Here is a 26,103-nt window from a genome sequence, read left to right as displayed (position 1 = left end):
TCATTAGATTGAGAGCTTGGATCTTCTGGTTTTTTAGTGAGGGTTATTTCTCAAAAGAGAATTCTTATTTTTCCATTTAAAAGGGGTTACTGAAAATATCTTTTTATCATGATAAGAGCAGTTAAAAGAATCTCCTCTAGGTACAATCCCAGTAGCAGTTGGTGCTGTGAGTAGCCAGTTAACTCATTCATGTGCTAAAAGTAGCTGATAATATACATCAGCAGATTTCTCTGCCTGTGTTTGCACAGCCTCAGAGTCCTTCCCAAAATATTAACTGTAAAATATAGACTCACAGAACAGCTGAGAAAATTGGGCCAAAAGATCAGCTACAGACAGAAGCAGTTTCTTTAGTTAACCATTTCTGGGAAACATGAACTTCCTGGCTAGACAGGAGTGATTACTATTCAGTGTAGGAAATAACAAATCAAAGGTGTTCTACCGAGATCCCAGCTCTCTCCCTTACTCACCCATTTCTTGGGACAATGCGATACTGTTTCTCCAAGGACTTGTGTTTATTCCTTCAGATCAGCTAAATGAGTATGGTCAGTTGTACAATGATCAAATTAACTGTTCAACACTGACTTCTAAAAGCATAAATGAACCCTTCCCCTTTCACTCAGCTGAACTTCACACTGGATAAAACTGGAATCTTGTGGAAAATTACTTGTGTCTGTACTTGTGAAAAGTCTGATCAGCACATCTTTATCTGGAAGGGTGGCTCCCACACCAGGGATTGTGCCACCATTCAAAGGGTCCCTAATGGGCTGGAGAAATGGGCTACAGGAACCCCAGGCATCTGGACAAAAGGAAATGCAAATTCCTGCACTCCCTGCACCAGCACGAGCTGGAGTCCAACAGACTGGGAAGGAGAGGAGCTGGGAGAAGGTGAACATGAGCCAGCAGTGGGCCCGTGCAGCCAAGGCCAGCAGCATCCTGGGCTCCATGGGCAGGGGCTCCTTCCCTTCCTTCAGCCTGTGAGACACATCTGGAATGCTGTGTCCAGTCCTGGGCAGGTCACCCAGTTCTGGATTATTTACCAGGGGGGCTGCAATAGGATGGAAGACTTGGAGCATTTGCCATGTGAGGGGAGGCTGACAGAGCTGGAGGTGGTCCACCTGGACCTGTGAAGGCTTTATCAATGTGTGTAAATATCTAATGTGGGTGGGGATTAAAGAAGATGAAACCAGACTCTTCTCAGTGTTGAATGAGAGGCAATAGGCACAAACTGGAATTCCATCGTTTAAATTTAAGGAGAAAGAAAAACTCTGTCAAATGGTGTGGTCAAGCACTGGAACAGGTTGCCTGGAGAGACTATAGAGTTTCCAAGTTTGGAGATGCTCAGAATCTGGCTTTACACTGACTGTACCACTTTAGCAACCCTGTGATGAGCAGGGGACTTGGATTGGGTCACCTACAGAGGCAGCCCCGACGATTCTGTGCTTTAGTGTGATCCAGATTGCTCTGGATATGTCTTTGTTCCAATGCAGAAGAATTAGCACTAATGTCTGTCTTGCTTGATGTTTATTCTGAAAAACCTTTAAAAATTTTATGCCCTCAAATCATTTATTACTATGTATTTCTAATCACCTATTAAACAATTTTTAAAAATATTTTAATTGCTTTTAATTCCTGCTGAAATGGTGGAAGGGGCTCAGAGGAAATATAGTACTCCTCTTGCCCACCAAAAATCACTTCCTGCTGAAATCCAGTCCCTTTATAGGTCAATCCAGTGATGGATATAAGGGGCAAACCAAGAGCTCCTGAACTGAAGGTAAAAGAGATCCTACAGCAGTAGTAAATAACTGCTCACTTTGCACAGTAGATCATAAACAGGGAGAGGAAGAAACTGGTTTACATTTCAGAACTGGGATTACATTTTCAGAGATGTTAACTGAAATCTTGAATTTTGAGCACACTTGATATAAAGTAATTTCAAGGAAAATATTCTAAAATTCAAAATCCCTCTCCAGAAAAGAACACCACCCTTTGATAAGGTGTCATCTTTCTCTCAGAGAGAAACATAGTTCCAAAAGACGTTTTATTTTCATGTTTCACAATGTTATGGCAATCTAATAATAACTGGTATGTATTTCCTAAAGGCCTACTTGTTGGGATAGGGATTTTTGTTGGAACTGCAGCACTTATTAAAGAAAGAAGTGCCTCAGCCCTCAAATCCATGGAAACCGAATAACTTGCAAATTGCATTGCAAAATGACATTAATTTAATTTATTTTCTTTAAAAAATCAGATCTGAATATTGAAAAAGCCCCAAATCATTTGAGATACATTTGCACTTATGTAGTGGTCTGCCAAATATATACATTTACACTGAGTAAATTTACATAGTTTACCCAATGTAAACTCCCAGACTTCAGCAAAGGGCATCTCTGTCAGAAACTTTTCCTTTCCCTCTTGTCACTCCTTGGACTCCACAAATCCACTGTTTGTCACATTTGTAATCTAAGGCGCCCTGAAAACAGAGGTGTCCAAGACTGTGGTGCTGCCTTGCTCTGTGCAAGTGTCCCCGTGTCCTGATGCACATTACCTGCTGTGAGCCAATGCAGCAAAAACACGTCTGCCAAACGAGCGGGGAACGCGCAATACAGGATTGACCCTTGGCTGCAGCACTGGAGGTTTCCAAGGACAGATTCTGCCAGGAGTTCAGTGCCAAACGTGTCCATGGGGGCTCCTACCACCGCATGCCCAGAGGCAGGGTCTGCAATGCATGAGGCAACCTGGCGACATCTGGCAACGAACAGCTTTCCTGGGCTAAGCACAGAACAGAGAGAACCGGACGGCAGCAGCACTGATGAGGAAACTGCGGAGATGGCTGGGCCGAGATGGGCTGGGCTGGGCTGGGCTGGGCCGGGCTGGGCCATACCGGGCTGTGCCGGGCTGGGCTGTGACAGACTGTGCTGGGCTGTGCTGAGCCGGGCTGTGCCGGGATGTGCCAGGATATGCCAAGCTGGGCTGTGCCGGGCTGTTCTGGGCTGTGCTGGGCTGTTCCGGGCCATGGTGGGCTCGGCTGTGCTGGGCTGTTCCGGGCCATAGTGGGCTGGGCTGTGCCGGGCTGTTCTGGGCTGTTCCCGGCTGTGCTTGGCTGAGCCGGGCTGTTCCGGGCTGTGCTGTGCCAGGCTGTTCCGAGCTGTGCCGGGCTGTTCAGGGCTGTTCCGGGCTGTGCCGGGCTGTTCAGGGCTGTTCCGGGCTGTTCAGGGCTGTTCCGAGCTGATCCAGGCTGTTCCGAGCTGTTTCGGGCTGTTCAGAGCTGTTCAGAGCTGTTCAGGGCTGTTCCGAGCTATTCAGGGCTGTTCCGAGCTGTTCCGAGTTGTTCCGAGCTGTTCAGGGCCGTTCAGGGCTGTTCCGGGCTGTGCCGGGCTGTTCAGGGCTGTTCCGAGCTGTTCAAGGCTGTTCAGAGCTGTTCAGAGCTGTTCAGAGCTGTTCCAGGCTGTGCCGGGCTGTTCCGAGCTGTTCTGGGCTGTTCCGGGCTGTTCCGAGCTGTTCCGGGCTGTTCCGAGCTGTTCAGAGCTGTTCAGAGCTGTTCCGGGCTGTTCCGGGCTGTTCCGAGCTGTTCAGAGCTGCTCAGAGCTGTTCAGGGCCGTTCCGGGCTGTGCCGGGCTGTTCTGGGCTGTTCCGAGCTGTTCAGAGCTGCTCAGGGCCGTTCCGGGCTGTTCCGGGCTGTTCCGAGCTGTTCAGAGGTGTTCAGAGGTGTTCAGAGCTGTTCCGGGCTGTGCCGGGCTGTTCCGAGCTGTTCAGGGCTGTTCAGAGCTGTTCAGAGCTGTTCAGGGCTGTTCAGAGCTGTTCAGGGCTGTTCAGGGCCGTTCAGGGCCGTTCCGGGCTATTCCGGACTGTTCCGGGCTGTTCCGAGCTGTTCCGAGCTGTTCCGAGCTGTTCCGAGCTGTTCAGAGCTGTTCAGGGCTGTTCAGAGCTGTTCCGGGCTGTTCAGGGCCGTTCCGGGCCGTTCCGGGCCGTTCCGGGCTGTGCCGGGCCCGCCGCTCAGCCCCGGCGGGCGCAGTGCTCGCACTCACCGCCAGGGGGCAGCCGAGCCGCGGCTCCCCTTGGAGCGGGCGCAGCTTTGGGGATGATCCCGGCCCGACCGCCCGCGGTGATCCAGGGACCGAGCGCGGCTCTCTCCCTGCAAACACACCGCTTGCCCATCTCAGTCCACTGCCCAATCCAGAGTGGAAAGCACTGACTTCTGTTTTCCTGCTGCTGCTGCAGATGCTTTACCCACGGGAACAACTTCCAGTTTGATGGCGCTGCATGATGTGAAGTTACTGTCCTTAATATACAGATAAATTACTAATACATGGGAGGCAAAATGTTCATTTCCAATTAAATTAATTCAAATTTTTTTTTTTTTTAAAGTTAGGGAATGCAACTGCTTAACTCATCTTGTGTATCTGTATGATCAATGCATGAAACCGACCATCATAAAAGGCAACAGAATCACAGAAGGGGTCAGGTAGGAGGGATCACAGTGGTCACCTGTTCCAGCCTTCCTGCTCAAGCATGGTTATCCTAGGACAGAAGGCACAGGATTTTATCCAAAAGGTTCTTGAATAACTCCGGTGAGGGGATACCACGGTGTCTCTGGGAAAGCTGTTCCAGTGCTGCATCGCTCTCAAAGGAAAGAAATTCTTCATATTCAAGTGGAACCTCCTGTGCATCAGTTTCTGCCCACTGTCTCTTGTCCTATCCCAGGACACCGTCGGCCCTCCCGGCCACAGGGGCACTGCTGGCTCATGGACAGCTCCTTGTCCAGCAGGACCCCCAGCTCCTTGTCCTTCTGCTTTCCAGCATGTCAGCCCCAGCCTGTACCAGTGCCAGGGCTTGTTCCTCCCCAGCTGCAGGGCACTGCTCTTGCCTTTGCTGAGCTTCAGACAATCTCTGCCCCTCTCTCCAGCCTGTCAATGTCCCTCTGAAGGGCTGCAGAGCCCTCTGGGTACCAGCCACCCCTCCCAGCTTTGTGTCATTGGTGAGCATCCTGAAGAGGCCTCTGCCCCTCCAAGGATTGAGGCTAGACTGACTGGCTCCAGTTCCCTGTGTCCTCCTTCCTGCCTGTTTTGAAGAGCAGGATGACATATGCTTTCTTCCCATCCCCAGGCACCTCTCCTCATCTCCATGTCCTTTCAAAGATGATCATGAGCCCCCTGGCTATGATGTCTGCCAGCTCCCTCAGCACTCGTGGATGCATCACATCAAGGCCCATAAAATCACTTTTCACAGTTTAGTCCTAAACAAGTGACCTTGAACATTTGCCTCTTAAATAAACAAAATGGAGCAGCTAGAGAATGGAAACGAATGCTGGAAACTTGGAGGGGAAAATTTTGGTTTATAGCTCATTTTTTATAGCTTTATCATTCCAAAAATCATTTAAAGACATTTTACATCAGATATTTCCACCCAATCCTTCTACAGTTCAAAAATATCAAATGTCACCATTGTCACATTCACTTACACTATCTCTTGACATCCTGCAGGGACTGGTAGTGATTCATAGGTACCAATGAGAAAGCTGTGAGTTCTCCCTAGGCACAGACATCTATGATTCATCCTGATTTGTATAGCCTTTCTGGAAAAAAAAAATGTTTATCTGCCACAAGCCACCTGAGTTGCTTGTTTTCAAGCAAGTCAAAGAAACTTAATGAGAATACTATGAAACACAGAATGAACACTGGAAAAAGCAAATCAGAATACTTGTGACATTACTAAGACTTCAAGTCCTCTAAACAAGAGAAACAGAAGTTCCTTTAAGGGTTTGCTTGCGTCACATGCCTGCTGGTTAAAGGGGAGTAAGTGGCAGATGTTCATAAGAGAAAGAAAAAGGGAAGTGCCATGAAGAGAAGGTGGCAGACTTGTCTCCTGCCTTGTTTTGTTCGACCATGACTATTTTTGTGAGCGTGGGAGGGAGGAGGGCTGGCTGTCACAGGACATCTCACATTGAGAGGGTTCAGAGGATGGGTAAAGGATGATTAAGGCACAGGAGCAATCTCTGTTATGAGGAAAGGCTGAGGGAGCTGTGCTTGTTCAGCCTCCAGGATAGGTGACTGAGGTGGTGTGGGGTCTCCTTCACAGGAGGCATCCAAGAACTCTCTGGACACAACCCTGTGCCATGTGCTGGGATGACCCTGCTGGGGCAGGGAGGCTGGGCCAGACGACCCAGTGTGGGCCCTTCCAGCCCAACCCATTCTGTGGTTCTGTGTGCGTTGTGTAAGTGTATAATTTGCATAAACGTGATACAGAGAGGATCTTTATTTATTTGATTTTATGTATATGGAAATAAAACCAGATGAGAAAGATCAGGCACAGGGTACTTGTAACTTTTTACTCACATCATTGCTATACAGTCGATGTTAAGTACAGTAAATTATATTGATGGCTCAAGTCCAGAACTAATGTAAAAGCACAGAAGAGGTGGAACTTCTTAAATTAATAGCATTACAGTACTATCTTTCAATGCCTTCAACATTTTAAAAATTTTAGCATTTCTTTTGCTGAAATAAATATTTTATCCCCTTTCACATAATAGTAATATATTATATTAGTAACATACATTAGTAATATTTCTATAGCTAAAAGAAATACTTATTTATCCCCTTTTATGAGTTAGTAACATTTTATATTGTTTTCAGTAACACTTGAGATACATTTTCAATTACAGAATGAGCACCATCATTCTTTTGTTTATTTGTTTAGACACTGTTTTCCAAATTGTATATACTTTTTTTGTCAGTTTGCTATTTCTAAGAAAGGCTGATAAAGATACTCTTTTGAAGTCCTGGGTACAATATAGGATGTTTTTATAGAGATTTCCAGAGAACAGATGACTTTAATGTTTCTGTCTTCTGTAGCACACAGTGAGTATTAAAGGCAAAGACCACGAGAAATGATAATATGAGTTCCTGAAACAATTTTCTCTGAATAAATCTGTAAATAAAAGCACTGATATCCATGATGGGCTCTTCTCTGCAGGTTCAGAACCTTTCTCAGATTGCCACAGATCTGTGGTCCCTTTGTGGGCCTGAATCAATGCCAGTGCCCATTTTTGTAACAGGGCAGGGATAACATTGACCATTTAAATGTTAATGTTCTAATAGTGCTAAACTTCAAAGAAAATGTTGACAAAGACATAGGTAAACATTGCAAAATTTCTTTTGCAGCCTCACAGTGGAATCAGAGCTTTATGACCCCAGCTTCTGGTGCACAGGTTTATGTGGTGCAGTCCTACAAAACCAGATCATCTCCTCCTTTATCTGTTCTTTATGGCTCCATAGGTGCCTTGCTCTTCCCTTGAAAATTCGTCCTCCCAGGACATAAGGAGTTAATGGAAGTGAGTTAATGATGACATAAAGCTAATTGGTAAGACAACAATCCTTCATTTTCTGGCTTCCTCTTGTTTGTTCTGGTTGAGACTCTCATGCTCCAGCCAGCTCAGTGCCTGCAAACAGTTTCAAACACAGTCCAGAGGCTCTGTTCTCCCAGGTTTTCTTTTTCATGGGTGTGAAATGAAGAGCCACAAACCAAAAGAAACCATAAAACGTGTTCTTTTCAAAAGGCAGGATGCAGATGCTGTAGTGAGGTTTGCCATGCTCTGAGCCCCTTTTGGGAGTGGAGGCAAATTCATCATCAAGAAAAGGTATCTGAGGCTCCCACAGGCTTGTTAAAATTAGTAAGAATTTACCTAAGGGAAAATTGGTTTTCCTGAGAATATGTGACTCAATCTACTCTTGAAAACACAGAAAAAGGATGAAGCTGATGCATCTCTGCAGAGGCACTTGATGCTCAAATGTAACTTTATTTTTGTTGCTGTCAGTTTGTGTCTTGCAGAGTTTCTAAGGGCTGATAAGCTCAACACCGCATTTCTCTGAACAGTGTTGATTACACATGTGCAACATTAAGTACAAAAACAACCATAAACACCATACTTGCCCATAGGGTCTCAATGTTCATTAACAATATTGCATTAGCAGATGGCTTCGTATGGCTTAACATATAACATAGTGGATGGATATGACAGTTTTCAGGACAGAGGAAGCACAGCTTAAATACAGAATATTGCTTTGGCAAATAGGTTTTCAAAATTCTGTCAGTATAGTAAAAATAAGAATGAAACTTCATATGCAATTAAATACAAATAACTGGGCTTATGTATTTACTGTACAATAATTCCTGATAGTGCTTTGCAGAACTGAATTTATTTACAATATTCTGGAAAGAGAAAATGCCATTTCAGTCAAAGAGTGAAGGAAACAGAGAAGAGAGATGCTGCTTTAAGGTAAATGCTGTCATATCCAAATAAACAATATTTATGTGGTCAACCAGCTGTCAAATTCTTATGTTGGCTAAGTTTATTTTTTCAATTACAGCATCAGAACTGAGAGGTCATTTTTTAAAGAAGGGAGAAATGGCAGCTGTTTCTCGTAGATTTTTAGGTACCTACACATGGATTTGCAAAGCAGGCTTAGGCAGACTTTCCTGACAAGCTCAACCAGTACTTTCACTTCATTTATACAGAAGCAGCCCAATCCAGTACAAAATAATTACTTTACAGTAATGTTTTTAAACAATAGGCTTCAATTTTTTTTATATTTCAGTCATTTTTCACACTCAAATCTGCTTTTGACAGTAGCTGGTAATAACTGATCCCATTTAGTAGTACCACTAATCATAATAGAACTGCACCCTGCATGGCCCCTGACACCTGATTGAGTCTCCTTCAGCTTTTGACTATTGGAGGGAACAGCTCCCAACTTAAGACACTTGAAAAACAAGATAAATAAAAGCCTTCTTCCTAACTCTGTTCTTTTATATTACTCCAATTTATCACAATCTTCATCCATTAACTTCCACAAATTGGTAATGAGGAGTTTCATAATGACTCCTGGTGTAGAGCATCAGAATATGTGGCCACATACACCATCACATGTCACAGCATGTGCACACACTGTGGGGGTGTGCGGGGATGTTTGTCTGAGGCAACCGATTTTATCAGGTCTCCACTTCATAAAGCTCTGGAATTGCAACAGATCCAAGGAGGTAAGAGAGGGTGACGTGCCAGCAGCGTCAGCGCAGCAACAGCACCAGTGCCACTGGTAAAGAAAACAGAAAGGAAACGCTCCCCTGGGGAGATTTCTTCCAGCTGCTCCTCTTCTCGCAGTCCTAGTCCACGTAGCGAACGCAGAAAGCCACGAAGCAGCAGCCGACGAGCGCCACGGTGGAGGCCGAGATCACGGTGACGGCGCTGCCAGCGGCACTCACCAGCAGCCCCAGCCCCACGCCCAGGATGATCTGGGCCAGCTGCACCATGCAGGTCAGAGCGGCACAGTCGATGCCCTTGCCTCGCTCCCCTGCTTGCTCCCCCTCCTGCAGCTTCAGGCTCTGCAGAGAACAGAACAAACCCCAGGAACGGGCAGTGTCAGCAGCAGCTCTTGGCCAAGGCATTGCTACACCCCCAGGGCAGCAGGTCGATAGCTTGCTGCTCCCATCCTTGCACCACAGAGGCTACAGAGGTTACCACAGAGATTTCACAAGTAACAGAGTGTTTTCCAAGCTTCCAACAAATTGTACAGTTTTTCTCACCTGCAGTTTTCCCCTCCATCCCTTCTCTTAAGGAAGTAATTGAAAATTGACCAGAAAAATGATACATTTTTTTCAAGTTCAGGTCAATTTGAGCTCTATCAAACTGACATTTAACAGTGCAGGTCATCCTATCATGGATAATTTAGCTTTGACTCGTGGCTGAAGGAGCCATACTATCATATTATCAAAGAATCATCATAGAATCACAGAATGGTTGCATCTTAAAAATCATCTTGTTCCACTGCCCTTGTTGTGAGCAGGGACACTTCCCATTAAACCAGGGTGCTCAAAGGTACATCCAACCTCGCCTTAAACTCTTCTAGGGATGGGATATCCAGAACTTCTCTGGACAACCTGATCCAGTGCCTCACCACCTGCACAGTAAAGAATTTTTTCCTCATACTTAATCTAAATTTACTCTCTGTAAGTTTGAAGCTGTTCTCACTTGTCCTATCACTATGTGCCCTTGGAAAAAGTCCCTCTCCCTCTTTCTTGCAAGCTTCCTTCAGGTACTGGAAAGCCACACTTGTGTCAGTCTGAAGCCTTCTCTTCTTCAGGCTGAACAATCTCAATTCTCTCAGCCTTTCCTCAGAGCAGAGGTGCTCCAGCCCAATGACCATTTTTGTGTCTCTCTTCTAAACTTAATCCAGCAGGTCCCTGTCCCTCCTGTGCAGGGACCCCAGCTCTGGCTGCAGTGCTCCAGGTGGGTCTCACAGAGCAGAGCAGAGGGGCAGAATCCCCTCCCTGCCCTGCTGCCCACGGGGCTCTGGATGCAGCCCAGGACACGTTTGGCTCTCTGGGCTGTGAGTGCCATGGCTGGGGCATGTCCAGCCTCTCACCCACAGCACCCCCAAGTCCTTCTGGGCAGGGCTGGGCTGGGGCTGTTCATGCCCAGCCTGTGCTGATACTGGGGTTGATCTGACCCAGGTGCAGCACCAGAACTTGGCCCTGTTAAACCTCATCAGATTCCCCTGGGCCCACTCCTGATCCAGGTCCCCCTGGATGGCATCCTGTCCTTCAGGTGCGTCAAACCACCTCAGCTTGGTGTCATCTGCAAATTTGCTGAGGGTACACTCAATCTTTTCATCTATGTCATTAAAGAAGATATTAAATCACACTGGTGCCCATACAAAGCCTTGAGGGCACCACTTGTCACTGATTCTCCTTTGGATTCTACGTCATTGACCACGACCCTCTGGATGTGACTATTTCTTGTGAAAAACCACTTTCTTAACCATCTAACAATCCACTCATCAAATGCATCTTTCCACTTTTGAGGGAAGGATGTTGTGAGGAACCATGTCCAAAGGCTTTACAGCAGTGCTGATGTGTGCCACACACATACAGGCAGTTACAACTGAAGTTATGGCTCAAAGCACATAAAGGAAATCAGTACTAAAGTACAAATGTAATACTTTTATTGTTGGGGATGAAAGCAACCTGAAAACAAGCATCCAGACTAGGATTCTTCTACACTGCTGAGGACTACTTTTAATAATAATTTTTAATCAGTGTATCTGCTATGATACACATAGCAGAGCAAAATCTTTAGTTTATTATATACAAGAGCCCTGCATACTAGCACACTGTGAGGCTGATGGATTACTGGAACAGGTTAACTAGAGGAGTTGTGGAGTCTCCTTCTTGGAATCATTGAAACCAGATCTGGGGCAGACTGCTCCAGGTTGCTCTCCTTGATCTATGTGACCTCTGGGGGTCCCTTCCTCCAGAAAGAAGTTACTCTGTTTTATTGGGAAATTATGTGGTAATTTACACATTTATTTTCTTCCTGCATAGGCTGCTAAATGGAGGAGGTTGTATTGCAATGAAAGAAGTTCCCACACTGTAGGCCAGCTGCACCACGGTGCTCTGGTATCCAAATTATCTTAGCCATTAAGATGACTTTTTGCTTTTTGCAAACCCTATTACATTGCCTTTGAGCTACACAAAGCTCACAAGTACTGGAGACTAACAGTCTCTTCCTAATCCAGTAGAAAAAAAATTGAATTTGGATCCTAGGGAACAGCAGCACAGAACAGGAGCTGAAATGGCAGCATTATAAAACACAGCACATGATTTTGGTAGAGCACATAGTGGTGGAAAATATCTGCTCCTTGTTCTGAAATGATAAAGTCCCAGTTTTAGGCACTTTTTAAAATAAATTATATTTATTTTGCTGGGCTGTTCCCAGTGTTCCTATGTGGCAGTAGCTCTGACTACAAATACATGAATCTGTAAATTAATTCACCCTTGTGCTTGAGGTTTCCTCTTTATTTTTTTTTTCTGTCTTGTACATAGTAGAAGACTTGAGCTAAACCTCAACCCATTAATAATGTTAATTAAAATTTAAACCTAGAATTATATATCATATAAAATCTAACATAGATTATACTCATAAAATCTAACATAGAATTATATATCATTTAACATCTGTCATAGCAAGTACCATGCACCAAACAAGAAAAAAAAATGGTTGTTTTACAATTAACACATGTATATATTGGCCTACAAAGTGTAAAGTTCACACAGCTTTAGCATATTTTATTTCACTTCTGTCTTGGAACAGATAAAAATTTGCATTCACTTCTCCTCTCTGAGTTGGCTGACCTGAGTTTAGAATTGAGATCTCACACTAACCTGGGGTCATTCCCAGTCTTTTCTTTTGTGTTTATAAAACATTATGATTATTCTCTGTTAGGGGGAGCAAAGAAATGAGCTGAAAAATTAGGAATCATAGATATGAAATATTTAATCACTTTAAGACATCCCCCTATCATAAAGTAGAGTAATTGAAGAGTTTTGTTGTGTTCATCTTTCAGAGGGTGCTGGTGACAGCTGTACAGAACAGTGGGTCATGTTGTCTGGCACTTGATCTAGCCCTGTGCTGCTTTCAACTATGTTTTATGTGGTTTTCCAATGGCTCAACATTGCCTTTTTCAATTTTTTCAGATGTCCCAAGATATAATGAGAGCTTTCTAATTTTTTCCAACTCTCTTTAATCTTTCTTGTTTCCAGCTGTTTGACTGACTTAAGAGACTTGAGAGAACTTTTCCATTAAAGAACTCAACACTTTACAATACATGAAGATCCTGCTGTGCCCAGTAACATGATGCAAGGTGTGCAAGTTTTTCCAGACTTTGCTTGGAAAGCAGGATTTGAGGCTGTGGAGGACAAAAACCCAACCACAAACATTTAGAAAGATAACGAGAATGTGGTATATGATTTAATACTGAACTATATCAAGCTGTTTCTACTTGAATGTAATTTATTTTAGTAGCTTTTGTAACACTTGTAGTTAACTAAATTTTTTTACAGTCTTTACAGGCTTGTTATTAACATCAGGCACTCAGAAGTCAAGTCCTCTGCTAACGTGGCTGGAAGAAATGATATAAGGAAAGTAGGACTTGAAGACAACACAAGTGGAGCCCTGTTACCTGCTTACTGCCTGAACACATGCTGTGATTGGCTTTGTTCCAGATGTGATGATAAATAATTATCTGTTTCACTGAAGGCCTGTTTGGAGAGTTTGGAGCTGGGATGTTAACTCTCTCTGTCAGAAACTTCCCATTCATATGTGTCATTACTACTTCAAAATTAAAATTAAAAAGCTTCTTCTTTTCTGTCCAGTTAACCCCCAAAACAGGTTAACAGACACAGACAGATATATACTTAGTGCTTCTTGAGACTTTGCACTCACCTCTTCTTCTTCCCTGTGGTACGTTGCAATGAGGTGGAATGGCACTGTGTACAGTGTGCTGGACATGACTCCAAAGAGTGAACAAAGAGCCAGAGTGGAATACACATTGGGAAACAAGCCTATTAATCCAGTACCCAGTCCAAAAAGTAGGTATCCAATGAAATAAAGTCCCTTTAATCCTATGTATGGCAGAAGGACTTTCTGCAAGTCTGTGAAAAGAAAGTGAAAATGCTGGTAAGATTTTAAAAAACAGGTCACATTTTATCAAGGAGTTCCTTTTAAGGGGTTGTATTTTGTAAAATGAAATGAAGGTTGTATTTTGTAAAGCTGGTGATTTTTGGAAATTGCCTCAAATTATTGTAGGTATAAACTTGCCAAAGAATACTTGCTCACACCACCCTGTGCTCAACCTGCAGCTTGCACTGCACCAGAGATACTTGTGCTGGATAGATGTTCACCCACAGAAAGGCCACACAGGAATGCCTGCAGTTAAGATCCAAAGGTGAAAACATTTCCCTCAAGCCTCTTTTAGATGCTCCGATCAACCCCCAAAATGTTACTTGTTTGAGTTTTCGGATCATGAGTAGTTTTTTAATCCTTGGGAGGAGTTATGGTGAAATCTACCTGGGGAGCTGTGCTAGCATGTTTACACATAATCTTGGAGAGCAAGATTCAAGCTTCTGGCAAGACCTTCTGCATGGGGAATGCAAATGGGGAGAGGCCACCTTCGAGAGCCTACAGCAGCAGCACTGCTAGGTGAAAGAGCACCTAAGAATTTGGTGTGCCATTTAATCTCTGAATGATCCTCAGTGTTCAGGGTCAGTTTATGCGCAGAACAATCTCCTACTCACAAAGTGACCCTAATCATATGGTCAGGAACTGTTTGTGCTAAGATATAAGATTCTAACAATGCTGAGAATGTAACATTTCTTAATGCTTTTATGTAGACAAGAATCCAGGTAATTTGGCATCCCTTCATGGTTTTTGAACAATGGCAAACGGCAAGCACAGGGTTGGAGCTCATTCCTGGGTACTTACAAGAATAGACTGACGAAGCAATTGCATTGATGCACAGTCCCCAGCATCCCATCTCTACCCCTGTTTTGTAGGTGAGGTAAAGCGTGGAGTTGTGAGGTGCATAAGGATTCCCGTGGTACACAACCTGGAAGAGACCACGACAGTCACAGGAGGCAGGGATGGCTGCATGTAGGGAATGCCTCCTCCTCAAGGGCACAGGGCCATCCCTGCTAGGGAGCACCAAGAAATCTGTTGAGCACTGTCCTAACCACTCATTTGTAATTCTCCAGGTTTCACACTCACAAATCCTGGACTATCACATCCCAGGCTCTGCCTCATTTATTACCCTTTGCCTTTTCCTGGACTGTCTACTTTGCATCGACACATTTGCTCTTTTATCCTTTGGGGGGTCCAAATTCCAAATAACTTTCTCCACTTCTGCCTTCTTGCCTTAGCCTTTCTTTACCTAATTTATCTACTTTTTTTTCCTTCTATTTTCTCTTTCAGGTTTACCTCAACACATTCATTTTTCCACACAGTTATGGTCTTATTCAGTTACTTTTCTAGACGAGCAAAACCTTTTTCTTCCAGTTTCTTCTATACTGCAGGGAAAAAATCCCTGCCTCTTGCCTTGCATACAGAGACAAAAAAGGCAAGGAAATGGGAATACTGTGTGGAAACCACAGAAGAGCAGGGAGTGGCAGTGAGAGATTTGTGCCAGGAGCATATTAGTACTCTGGAAGAAAGGAGGCAGACACATCCATATGGGCAAGAATCACTGTCAAGGGCACACAGTCCTTGGGAATGGCATGGAAAAGGCACCACTGGCCATTGTGAAGGTGAATAGTTGCTGAGAAAAGGGACTCAGGACAGACAAATGCAAGAAGATAAAACCTTCTGCTACCAAGTAGCTCTCAGTGTGCAAAGAGCTGCACAGCCTGAGGCCAGGTGGGCTGCAGTGCAGGTGGGGACTTTGTGTGACTGCTGCACACACGCCAGGACAGGGCCAGCTGCATCCAAGCACTGCCCCAGCTGGAAAACCTGCCCATCTGGGAGCAGCTCCCAGCTTCATCTGGAACAGTTAGACACAGATAACCTTACAAACACTGAAGGGTTTCAACAGGCTTGGAACCAGGGCCTGACCTTAACAAGCTGGTTTAAAAAACTATTGTTGAACCATCCAGATATAAATGGCTCTGACACCAGTGTCATTTCCTCAGGATTGTAACACCATTTCATTTAGTTGATGGAGAAGGAAATGCTACAAGGAAGGAGTAGGGAGAGGATTTTATGCTTTACCTGTCCCATGAAATCCGTGAAGAAGAGCATGTTGGACATGAAAGCCATCCATCCAAAGAGGTGGCTCACACAGAGATAGCGATAGTGGGGTGGCATGCTTGAAAGTGTCTTCAAGAGGGATTTAAGGGTCATCTGCCTTTTTTGCTAAAAGGAAATATTCAAGAATAATACAGTATTATTGTCCTGAAGGTTAATGAAATAGCTGACAGTAAATGAAGAAGGCCTTAGTAGTATCTTTTCATTGCTAAACTTCCAAAGTATTTTCTTTTTTTGCTAGGAAGGGTTGCTTGGGTGCTGAGTTTCCTTCAACTTACAAAATTTACAGAAATTATAGAAGAGATGGAGTATACCAGCAGGAATGCAACATTTCTTGCTGTTATAATCAGTAGGACAATTATTTACATGTAGAATCACACGGAAATTTTCGGCCAAAGCAGACTCAGAGAGTTTTAAAAAAAACCCCAATGAACCAACAACAGAAACAACCAGAAACAAAACTTGTTTCTTTATAGAGACCATCAGCTTTACACTGAAAATTTAAAGCTACTGCAGAAAAAAGTAATGCACAAAATACTTCCTGAAAATTAAAATTGTGGATTTCTGAGTATTTCTGAGACCTTATTCCCTTCCCATTCTATGTGCTAAATTCCCTGGGAAACTTCTTCAGGCATATCATGAGATTCCACTGTGCACTGTCCTTGAAGCAGGGAGAAGCTGTAGTAGCACACAGAGAATGTGAGCTCCAGCATCTGAATATCTCATCTCAGTCCTCATACCATGGGAAAAATATCTCACAATCAAAACTTAATTGGTGCCGTGTAACAAATCTCACTGATGAGGAAAATCACATTTTCTCACAACCTTAATGCCCTGTGTTATCTCCCCCCTTGTCTCAGTCCTGTGCACCAAAACTCTCAGTTTCTTTTCCAGTTACATTTACCAGATAATTTGTATTACTTCTTTTTTTTTTTTTTTTTAAACTACTGTAGGCGAGCTTGATATCAGATATTTTCACACAAAATTCATTCCGAATTAAAGCTCCTGCATGGGTCACTGCTTTTAAACAAAAAAAGAACACACTATTTTAACTGTGCATGATGAAAACTTCCAATTTTCTCTCATAATGTTTGGAGACAACAGTGTTGGGAGATGTGGTTAGGGAAGATTTATGTTATGAAATGTGGAATAACAGTTATGCTAATCACTGGAAATTCCTGGACTGGATCTTGTCTTCAGTCTTCTGTAAGATGTCATTTTTTCCTTTCTTCCTTCAGTGTTGTACTTACTTTTCACAATTCTGCTTTCCTTTGAACTTGGCTATGCTGCAAGCTACTCTATGAATAATCACCACATATAAAGTTAGAAAATAGTTTGCTTCAGTGTGAGGCTTTTAATCCTCATAGGAATGCCAAAATTCAAGTTGCTGACTTCCACCTTGGACTTTATATTGTCCAAATCCCTTGGAATTTCCCTTGGCATCATTGTCTTTTTTTAAACAGGGTAAGCTTTATATTCTTCTACAATTATAAAAAGAAAACAAACAAATTCCAGATTGACTCGTTAGTGTTATTTCAAGGATAATTACTATCGTTTGACTTGGTTTAATTTAGTTTGTAATTCTTCCACACTGCTTTTTAAAATAGCCTTTCCAATCAAAGTTTTAAGATAAGGTCATGGAATTACAAAGGACATTGCAGTGATTACAAACAATAATTTGATAGCTTGATAGAAATGTTTTCTTTCTATTTAGATATTCTGGAGAGTGGAAATGAAAATCAAAAATGTTTAATGCACACATTCAAAACATACCAACACACAAACTGCATGCTAATTTAAATAATGTGCTGAAATTTGGCTCTGTTTAAGTACTTCATCCTTCAAAAGCTCACAATACCAAATAGTCTCTACAAAATCACTACAACTCAGAGCATAAGATGATAAGAATACAGAGGAAGCAATATGACTGGGGTTTTATGGCAGTGAACCCTGAATAATTTGGCACCATTCAGAAGACTGCAAGGCCAATTGTTTTGGGTGTCTGCTCATAGTGTAACAGGTCAAATCTCATAAATAATCATGTTAGCTATGACCATGTGAGAGCAAAGGCTGTTAATTTAGAAGAAATATAGCCATGATGCCCACAATTAAAAAAAAAAAAAAAAAAAAAAAAGAGAGAGAGAGAGAGAAAAACAGGAAGCCAAACCATTTCTTCAAGGAAGTGATTATGGTAATGAATGAACTCAGCAAACATATGCCACAGGAGACAGATCATTAAAGCAGTGAGTGTCTAGAATGCATACACAGAAAGAATGCACATCAAAGAAACACAAGACTGGGGGACTCCAAAAGGCTGCCCAGCCTAGCAGGGAGGAGGGCAATGGCACAGTGGACACCACAGCCTCTGGTCTCAGACACAGAACCCCACGTTACTCATGTTACTGACATGGAATTATTTCTCTCCAAGGCAGAGGCTACCCCAAACCACAGTCAGCTCCCCCCTCTTTCACTGCATCACTCTCTCATCCTCATTTGTCTTCTTGTTTTTTGGAGCCTACATGGTCCAAGCAATTGATGACTCTCAGCATCTCTAACAATCTGGAGGATGCTCAGAGTGAGCAGGGCTGGCTGCTCAAGCTGGCCTGCAGTGGGGATGCTCAGACAGCATCACAGTGCTCATGTCAGATTCTCCCCACAGCTCTTGCCTTGCTGTCTGCCCCACTCTGTGTTTGCCTGGCATTCTCACCAGGCAATGCTCATTTCATAAGACTTGCATCTGGTGTAATAATATTTTTCATCCGTTTAGAAATACCAAGTGCTATCACAAAACAAATTACAAACAGTAAAAGATAATAAATCCCTTTAATTTACAGATTAAACAAGAATATTGCTTTCTTACTTACAACCACTTGCACATGCTTAGTACATTTTACCTGATTCATGAAACCTTTGTCTCATGGAGGGATATGCATAATTCCAAGGAATCAAAGGTGGAATTAAAATGAGAAGCAATTGTGTCACCACTATTGTGTTATACCTTGCTTATGCAGGGTACCATGAGACAGCCATGAGGATTTCTAGCACTAAAAGTCATCAAGCAAACGATCACCTGTTCCCAAGACCATTCTAGAAGTGGGCTCCCCAGATATTTTTCTGGTAGATTCATATCTTCCAAGATGCCTTAGTTTGAAGAAATCTCTCACAAAAATGCATCAGAGAAAAAAAGTTCAGTGAGGATTTAAAAGTACTGTTCTCTTGCATCTCAAAATTTTGACAAAGGCACAGCTACAATCTCACTCAGAATAAAACTTAAATTCTGGTAGCAAGGTAGCACTGCTGCACAAGCAGCAATTTTAAAGCATCAGTGCTCAATGAAATGTTGAGTGGCAGAAAACCCAAATGTTTACTACATACATTTCACATGTAATATGTACAAAATCTTGTGGACTTTGGTGAGAATTAGAGACCTACACCAGAGATTAACAGTCTGCAGTCTTTGTCCACAATTTTATGTGAATTATATCACAACTATAGGACAAAGTAGATCCTATTTACAAAATTTACATGAGGAGGATATGAAGAGACTGACATTGACCAGAAAACTGCACCAGGTTCTCCCTCATCCCTGCCAATGGATCAAAGCATCAGAACTAGCTTGTCTTATCCCTATTGCTGGCAATACTTCCTGAAGAAAAAAAAGTGAAAAAAAAAAAAAAAAAAAAAAGAAAAAAAGCAAGCAGGCTTTCTCCTGTCTCTGTAGCCTGGTGGAGGGCTCTTTTCTGTGTGTGTGAAAGGACTCCACTACAAACAATCAGCATGAGCTAATTAAGGGGTCTCCAAGGATGCAAAATAGGTCCTATGAAATCATCTCTGCACTCACCTCTGTGCGTGACGCAGCCGCGCATTTCCCTGGCTTGGCTGCAGCCTTTGCTTCGGCACACACTGATTTTAAGTAACCATTCTTAATTTCCTCCTCTATGGAGCTGTATTTATGGGGTTCAGTCGCTTCCAACAAGAACTTTGCCTCTTCGTTTTTGTATCTGAGTGGGACTTCAGGAATGCTGCACAGATGTACGGTAAGGCAGATTATGAAAACCAAGGCTGCGAAGAAGAAAATCACCTGGAATTCTGATGCCAAGGTATATCCTAGTATAGTTTGACCCCAATCCATAGCTCCTGTAAGGTAACCCAGGGCTCCTCCCAAACCTACAGTGGTGGGAAAAAAAAAACAACAATGAAAAAAAAAGTCTACTGGCATTGATAAAATACACAAAGAGTACATAATATCCTGAATTTGAGATGCCCTCTAGAAATGATGGAATAATCACTCTTCAGATATTTATCACAAGAAATAGGAATATGGAGTTAATCACATACATGAGCAGTTACTAAAACATCTCTTGAAAAATCTCAGATCTGTCAGGCAGAGCACTCCAGAAATTGCCTGAACAGCAACATAGGCTCCATCTCTTTGTTTTTTGACTCTTTGAAGCTCTATTTTCTTTGAAATGGTAAGTAATACAAGTAAAACTAAATAAAATCCTACAAAAATTTATGTGGTTTTTTTTTTATTTTCACAGAAAAATTTTAAAATTATATTGAGACTATCTATAGTTTAGATAGATTGTAAAATGTATTTTATTTAGCTTAGTCCAAACAGAAATATTGCCTCCATGTGAATTTTTTTAAAAAGGAAATAAATCCAAAGGCATCGTTTTGTACTTAAATCCAAGTACCACACCACTTGGAAAATAAAACAAAAAAGAACAGAATCCCATTTAGTAATTTTCTCAGAAGAGGCAGACTAAAGGGTGAAAAGAGAATGCTACTTTGTGCCTTGAAGCTAATAAACACAGTTTTCAGTTGGTTTGGCTTTTTTACAATTTCTTCTCTGTTACAACAGCACACAGAGATGCACAGGAACGTGACCTCTGTTACATCCAGTACAGAGCTCTGGTAGGGGTGGCACTTTTTTAGAGTCCTGACACCTTGTTAACCAGGTGGCTCTGGGAATGGATGGTTGGGAGTTCCACAAAAGAGGCACTTTCCAAGAACTTGGAAGCATTTCTACCCTTCTGCTTAGGAGAACTGATAACAGTGTACAGCAAAGCCCCACATCTAACAAAAACTGAGCACCTGCACTTGCTTCCCCAACAAAACATGGGATTTTGATTTCATTCTGGGCTTTCTGTACCTTCTTTGACCTGGGTCTGATCATGGCCCTCCTTCATTGTGTCCTATGGCATTTCACAGGGGACTGTATCCTTGCTTGTTCTCACAAAAAACAATTATGCTATTAATAATTTTTTTAAGAAAATCTACACAGCACATTTTTAGTGTATGTTTGCAGAGAATGTTTGACATTTGAGGATGTCTTTGCATGCAATTTTGAAAAAGAAGCATCATCATATTGGAATGCAACCTGAATATTGAGTTGCTGTGTATGTGCACTCTTTCTTCCACTTGAGTAAGTGGCCATGGGTTTCATAACTACAAAGCTATCAAGTTTCATATTCAAACCCTAAACTGAAGGCAAACTGGTGAGTAAAATCTTAAGTATATAATAAAGCATAATACTTAATTATATACTTAAGTAAAATCTTAAGTACAAAATATTAAGTATAAAAGGAAGGAAGGAATTAAAGTGGGAAAAAGAAATAATATCTAGAACAGAAACTGGAAGATAAAAAGGAAGATTGCTGTCTGTGTCTAATAGGGATAAAACAGGGAATTATAAATATAAACTGTAGGGAATGGATATTAATATTACAATTTGGGGAAAACTAACACCAAGGCCAGTAAATCGCTGGAGAATACTGCCTTGGGAAATTATAGAACTCCAATCAAGAGAGGATTTCAACACCAGACCAGAGAACTTTCAGTTAGGAAAGGTTAAGGTATTGATGAACTTGCTGTGGAGAGCACAGGATGCTGGACCAAGTCATGCACTCTGCCCCAGTCTTATTCCATGTTATTTGTCCCACATCCCTTTTCACAGCTCAATACACTGAATCAGCTAAATCTTTAGCTTCAAACTAGGAGACTTCTTGTATCATCCAAATAAAAAATTGCAACAGAGCTGTGCTGAATATACAGAGACTCACTCCTCTCTCTGTCCAAACAAGTGATTCTTTAACATTTTATCTGTCAGTGTCTACTGGATAATGCAGATTTCATTCCCATGTGGTTTTAAGCTTCCCTTACAATCTGTTTTCCTGGACACAGGTATTCCATGTGTCCCAAACTGGTCTGTTGTCAGTAGCTACTACACCCCTTCCTTGAACTCAATAACTGCTACTGAGTCTACATGTCTCTGCTCCTGGTGGGGGCTCAGCAGCCACAAAAATCTGCTGTAACAAAGATTGCACGACTTCTCATGTAGTCTGCTTTTTGTCCAGTGCTTTCACAGGGACTAATCTCAGGCATGGCAGGACGTTCCCCCTGGGTCACTTCACAAGTACACAGCCTTAGGTGTCCTCCGTGTTTTCTTTGTGCATTTCCTCAACACAAGGCTCACATTGTACAGACGATTTCATTGAATCAATGTTCAGGGGTTGGAATGGACCTCAGAGACCATCCAGTCCCACCCACCCTGCCATTGGCAGGGACACTTCCCACTGGACCAGGCTGCTCAAGGCCTTATCCAGCCTGGCCTGGAACACTGACAGGGCTGGCCATCCATAACCTCCCTGGGCAACTTATTCCAGTGTCTTATCACCCTCACAGGGAAGAATTTCTTTCTAACATACAGCGTAAATTTCCCCTCATCTCCCTAAAGAAGAGTCCCTCTCCAGCTTCCCTGTGGCCCCCCTTCAGACACTAGAGATCCTGAGTTCTCCACACAACCTTCTCTTCACCAGGCTGAACAGCCCCAGCTTCCCCAGCCTGGCTTCATAGGAGATGTGCTCCAGCCCCCTTATCAACTTTGTGGCCCTTCTTTGGACTTGTTCCAACACCTTTGTGTCCTTCTGCAACTCGGAAACATTCCAAAAATATACAAAGGCAAGTGAAGCTGTTAACTTCATTTGCAGGAACTTGAACCACTGATCCACTTGGTGATCCACTTGGATCTATTTCATGTGAGCTGTGAATTTCTGAATTTTACACAGAACTCCTGTTTCTATACAGCACATACTGGAGCACTGCTGAAGAATGGAAATCAATTGGTTTGTGCAGCTCTTGTTCTATGTCACATGACAAGTCAAAAATATTATTTTTAAGAGCAATGAAACAAGCTACATCCAATAATTCTTGCCTCAGCAAAAACTTGAAAAAAAACCAAAACAGACTGAACAAACACTACTTCACTTTTTAAAATAACTAGCCACTCTTAAATAATATCTGTGTTGCTGTAATTGTTTGTGCCTGCAGCTTTCTTCAGAATACTTGTAGCAGCAGTCACAAGTTGCTGTTCTCTGGAGTAGTGAAACCCAGCAACAAAAGTCTCGTGACTGAAGTGCAGGATCAGATGATCAGTTCATTCAAGATTAGAAACACAATGAGGATAAAATCCATGCAATTACCCTCCCCTCCTTTGAGAGGCAGGGAGGAAAAGAAGGGATCAGTGTACCTGTAAAGAGAGCGTGGTAATGCAGACCCTTCTCTTTATCCTGATGACAGCAGACATCAAATAAATACGCTTTGATGGGACCATCAATAAAATCAGCTGCAAAATCAAAAAGTACTACTCCCAGCATGGTAATGACTATTGCCCACGTCCGCTGCTTGTCTCTCTCATCGATGAAAGCTAAAAAAAGAAAAACACCCTCATTCTGACAGCAACAGTGCCATGCTCTGCAAAACCACATTTAGTCTTTCCTGATACCTCAAAATCTAAATGACTGGTTATGCAAGAGAGTCCAGTGACACCAGAATCTCATCAGAGAAGCAGGAGAGCTGAGTCTAGGATAACTTAGTGCCTTGACTCAGCACATGCTCAGAATGCTTAAAGCTCCAAGACCAAGAGCATCTCTATTCCTCTACACCTTCAAGGCATGCTCTGGTAGCCTAACACAGGCATTTTGTAATACTTTTAGTTCACTCTCTTTGTCCCACCTTATATTGTTTTAGTCAATCAAAAGTTGACTGCAACATCTCTTTCTGGGTCAATGAAATCAAGTATTTTCAACATCAATAATATCGAGGAAGAGAAAAAAATCAATCCATAAAACACACACTTCCCCCATCTGCCTAGTCAGCAACAACTTTCTATGAAGACTTTAAGAAGCTACATCCCAAGATAAAATGTAACAATAGGGATGTCACTCCTGGTTGACTTTCCAATAGGATTTCCAAGCAGTTAAGGACTTTCGTTTCTCAACAGCACAACACAGTCCCGAGTCAAGCCAGTGCTGCAGTAATTAAAGAGAACTGTTTTGAATACTAATCTACAAGGTAGATCTTAGCTCATGAAAGCTTCTACGGCCTAAGCAAATCTTTACCTGTAGGAGCTTATCAGGCAACCAAAGTAACATACAACAGACTGCAATCACACGCACAGAGTACAGAACACTATACAGGGTACATAACATGCAGTGTTAGGATTGAATGTACACAAAGATTACAGTGCTCCCCAGCTCCTTCAGTGCCCCCGAGTCACATGATACCAAACTTTAACAGTGCGTTTTAAGAAGGAAAAGGGGAACCCCTCTCCTTTTTCTGATTTGAAAGGCTAGGATGAGTTTTGTCTGTCAGCACAGTGCATACCCCCACTCACCTGAGATCATCACGTCCCCATTGAGGTACAAAGCCATGCCTAACAGCATAATGATGCCCAGACCCAGAATGTAAGGTCGCCTCCTGCCCCAGCTACAGGCGCAGTGATCACTGGCTGAACCTACCACGGGCTGCAGCACGAAGCCCAGGATAGGGCTGATGAGCCACACGAGGCTGTAGAGGTTCTTGGGCAGCCCTACACTGAGCAGCACCGGCGTGACAAAGGCGGCCTCCACGGCATAGCAGAACTCCCGGCCGAACATGGCCATGCTGTGCATGACCAGCCTGCCCACCGCTCGCCTCCTTGGCACCGCTGCTCCAGTCCTCATCACTGCCTGCCCCGGAGCTTCCTCCTTCTCGCTGGTGCCATCCGTGTCGGCCTTGGGCTCTCCAGGGGTGGGGGGCAGAGCCCTGTGGAAGATCTCTTCTGCCAAGGTCATGGCTCCGGCTGCGAGCGGTGCCGTGGCGAGCTGGTGCTGCCTGCTCGGGCTGACATGGGGCCCAGATCATATGCCGGGTGGGATCGGTCTGTGCTGGGGGAGGGACTCACATACTTTCATGGCTCTGCGATCACAAGTTATGCCAGGAAGGGGGCGGGGAATGGTGTGTTCATATTAGCAGATCTGAGCTTTTGGGCGTCTGCACTGCTCCCGACTATCCACAACTGAGGAATTACTGTTTACGCATGAAGCACACATATAATGGGAACATACATCACATGGTCTGGCAGCAGGATTAGCCTGACACAAAACTGTTCCTCTTGTTGTAAGACATTGCTGTAAAACGGCAGTGACACCAGGAACCTATTCTCCTCTTTCCATTCAGCAAACATGAGCATCACACGATTCCCTGCTGACTAACCTGGGAGGAAAAATCCAGAAAAGGATTTCAATGCACCTCGTAAGGATGAGTAAGTGAACCTACCCATTGCTGTTGAGCATTAGAGGCAGACATAAAGCTCGACAGAAATCTGTCAAGCAGCAACTGATGAGTAGTTTTCTGTATGTGCCTTAAAAGAGCTGATTATTTCTTGGTTTCTGAAAACAAAGAATATCAGAATTACTTAGAGTTTTTTAAACAGTCTTACTTGCCAGGGAAAGACTTTAAAAGAAACCTGTAGTGACCTTACTCAAACTGTACCTTTCAGGTTAGCCACCTGAGTGAGGCAGCTGATCCAACCTATCCTGAAGCAACATGAGGTTTTAAATTTACATCAGTAATTTTTGTTTCAAAACTTATCCATGATGGACGTCACATTTGACAATGCTGGTTTTTCTCCATCATGATCAGATGTATCTGGGACTAAGAAACTTGCAACTCCTACAACAACAATGTATAAGCAACTTACACTAGACCAGATTATCATCTGGAAACTTCACGTGCTTTTGTTGATATTTAGACAACTTGCCAGGACCTACTAAATAATTCTTGCTTCCAGGCTGGGCCTTATGTAGCAGAATGTAAAAGGTTTTTAAATGGTAAAAATGTTGACATTTTTGCCATAACATATGTTAAATGAGCTAAAGTATCCATCAGCTTTGGAAGCCTTTGTAACCAACACACCAATCTTCAGCAAAACACAGACAAAATTATCAAAACACCCAATCCTTCATGTCACAATTGGACTAGACAATACTGTATTAATGCCATTTAACTAATTCTTTTTAAAAGCAGGTTTTCTTTTGCCTTGAAAGAGACGATTTCAAATGACAGTTTAAGTTTGAAGGAAATGAAACCAACATGGAATAACCATTGTTTAAAACCTGTGCAGCAAAGATGCCTACCATTTTTCTATAGGA

General features: G+C 43.0%; 1 protein-coding gene across 1 annotated transcript; it reads right to left on the bottom strand.

The window, feature by feature from the left end:
* Nucleotides 1-6,521: 6,521 nt before the first annotated feature.
* On the bottom strand, nt 6,522-24,744 carry SLC45A2 (solute carrier family 45 member 2). Its single transcript, XM_056513330.1, has 7 exons — nt 24,306-24,744; nt 23,160-23,336; nt 19,470-19,795; nt 15,593-15,736; nt 14,315-14,438; nt 13,277-13,485; nt 6,522-9,378 (listed from the first exon to the last, which is right to left on the bottom strand). The coding sequence occupies exons 1-7, from the start codon at nt 24,742-24,744 to the stop codon at nt 9,160-9,162; spliced, it is 1,638 nt and encodes a 545-aa protein (XP_056369305.1). The 3' UTR covers nt 6,522-9,159.
* Between the last annotated feature and the right edge of the window lie 1,359 nt (nt 24,745-26,103).

Source organism: Oenanthe melanoleuca, chromosome Z, assembly GCF_029582105.1.
Source record: "Oenanthe melanoleuca isolate GR-GAL-2019-014 chromosome Z, OMel1.0, whole genome shotgun sequence".
NCBI lineage: Eukaryota > Metazoa > Chordata > Aves > Passeriformes > Muscicapidae > Oenanthe > Oenanthe melanoleuca.
The sequence above is the reverse complement of the archived record's forward strand: the minus strand, read 5'-3'. Positions and strand labels throughout refer to the sequence as shown.

Coding starts and splice junctions, on each gene's coding strand:
- SLC45A2 (XM_056513330.1), bottom strand. CDS start 24,744: ATGACCTTGGCAGAAGAGATCTTCCACAGGGCTCTGCCCCCCACCCCT. Junction 14,439..15,592: donor TCACGGATTTCATGGGACAG/GTAAAGCATAAA, acceptor GGTCTCTTCCAG/GTTGTGTACCACGGGAATCC. Junction 9,379..13,276: donor ACCACAGGGAAGAAGAAGAG/GTGAGTGCAAAG, acceptor TGTTCTCTGCAG/AGCCTGAAGCTGCAGGAGGG.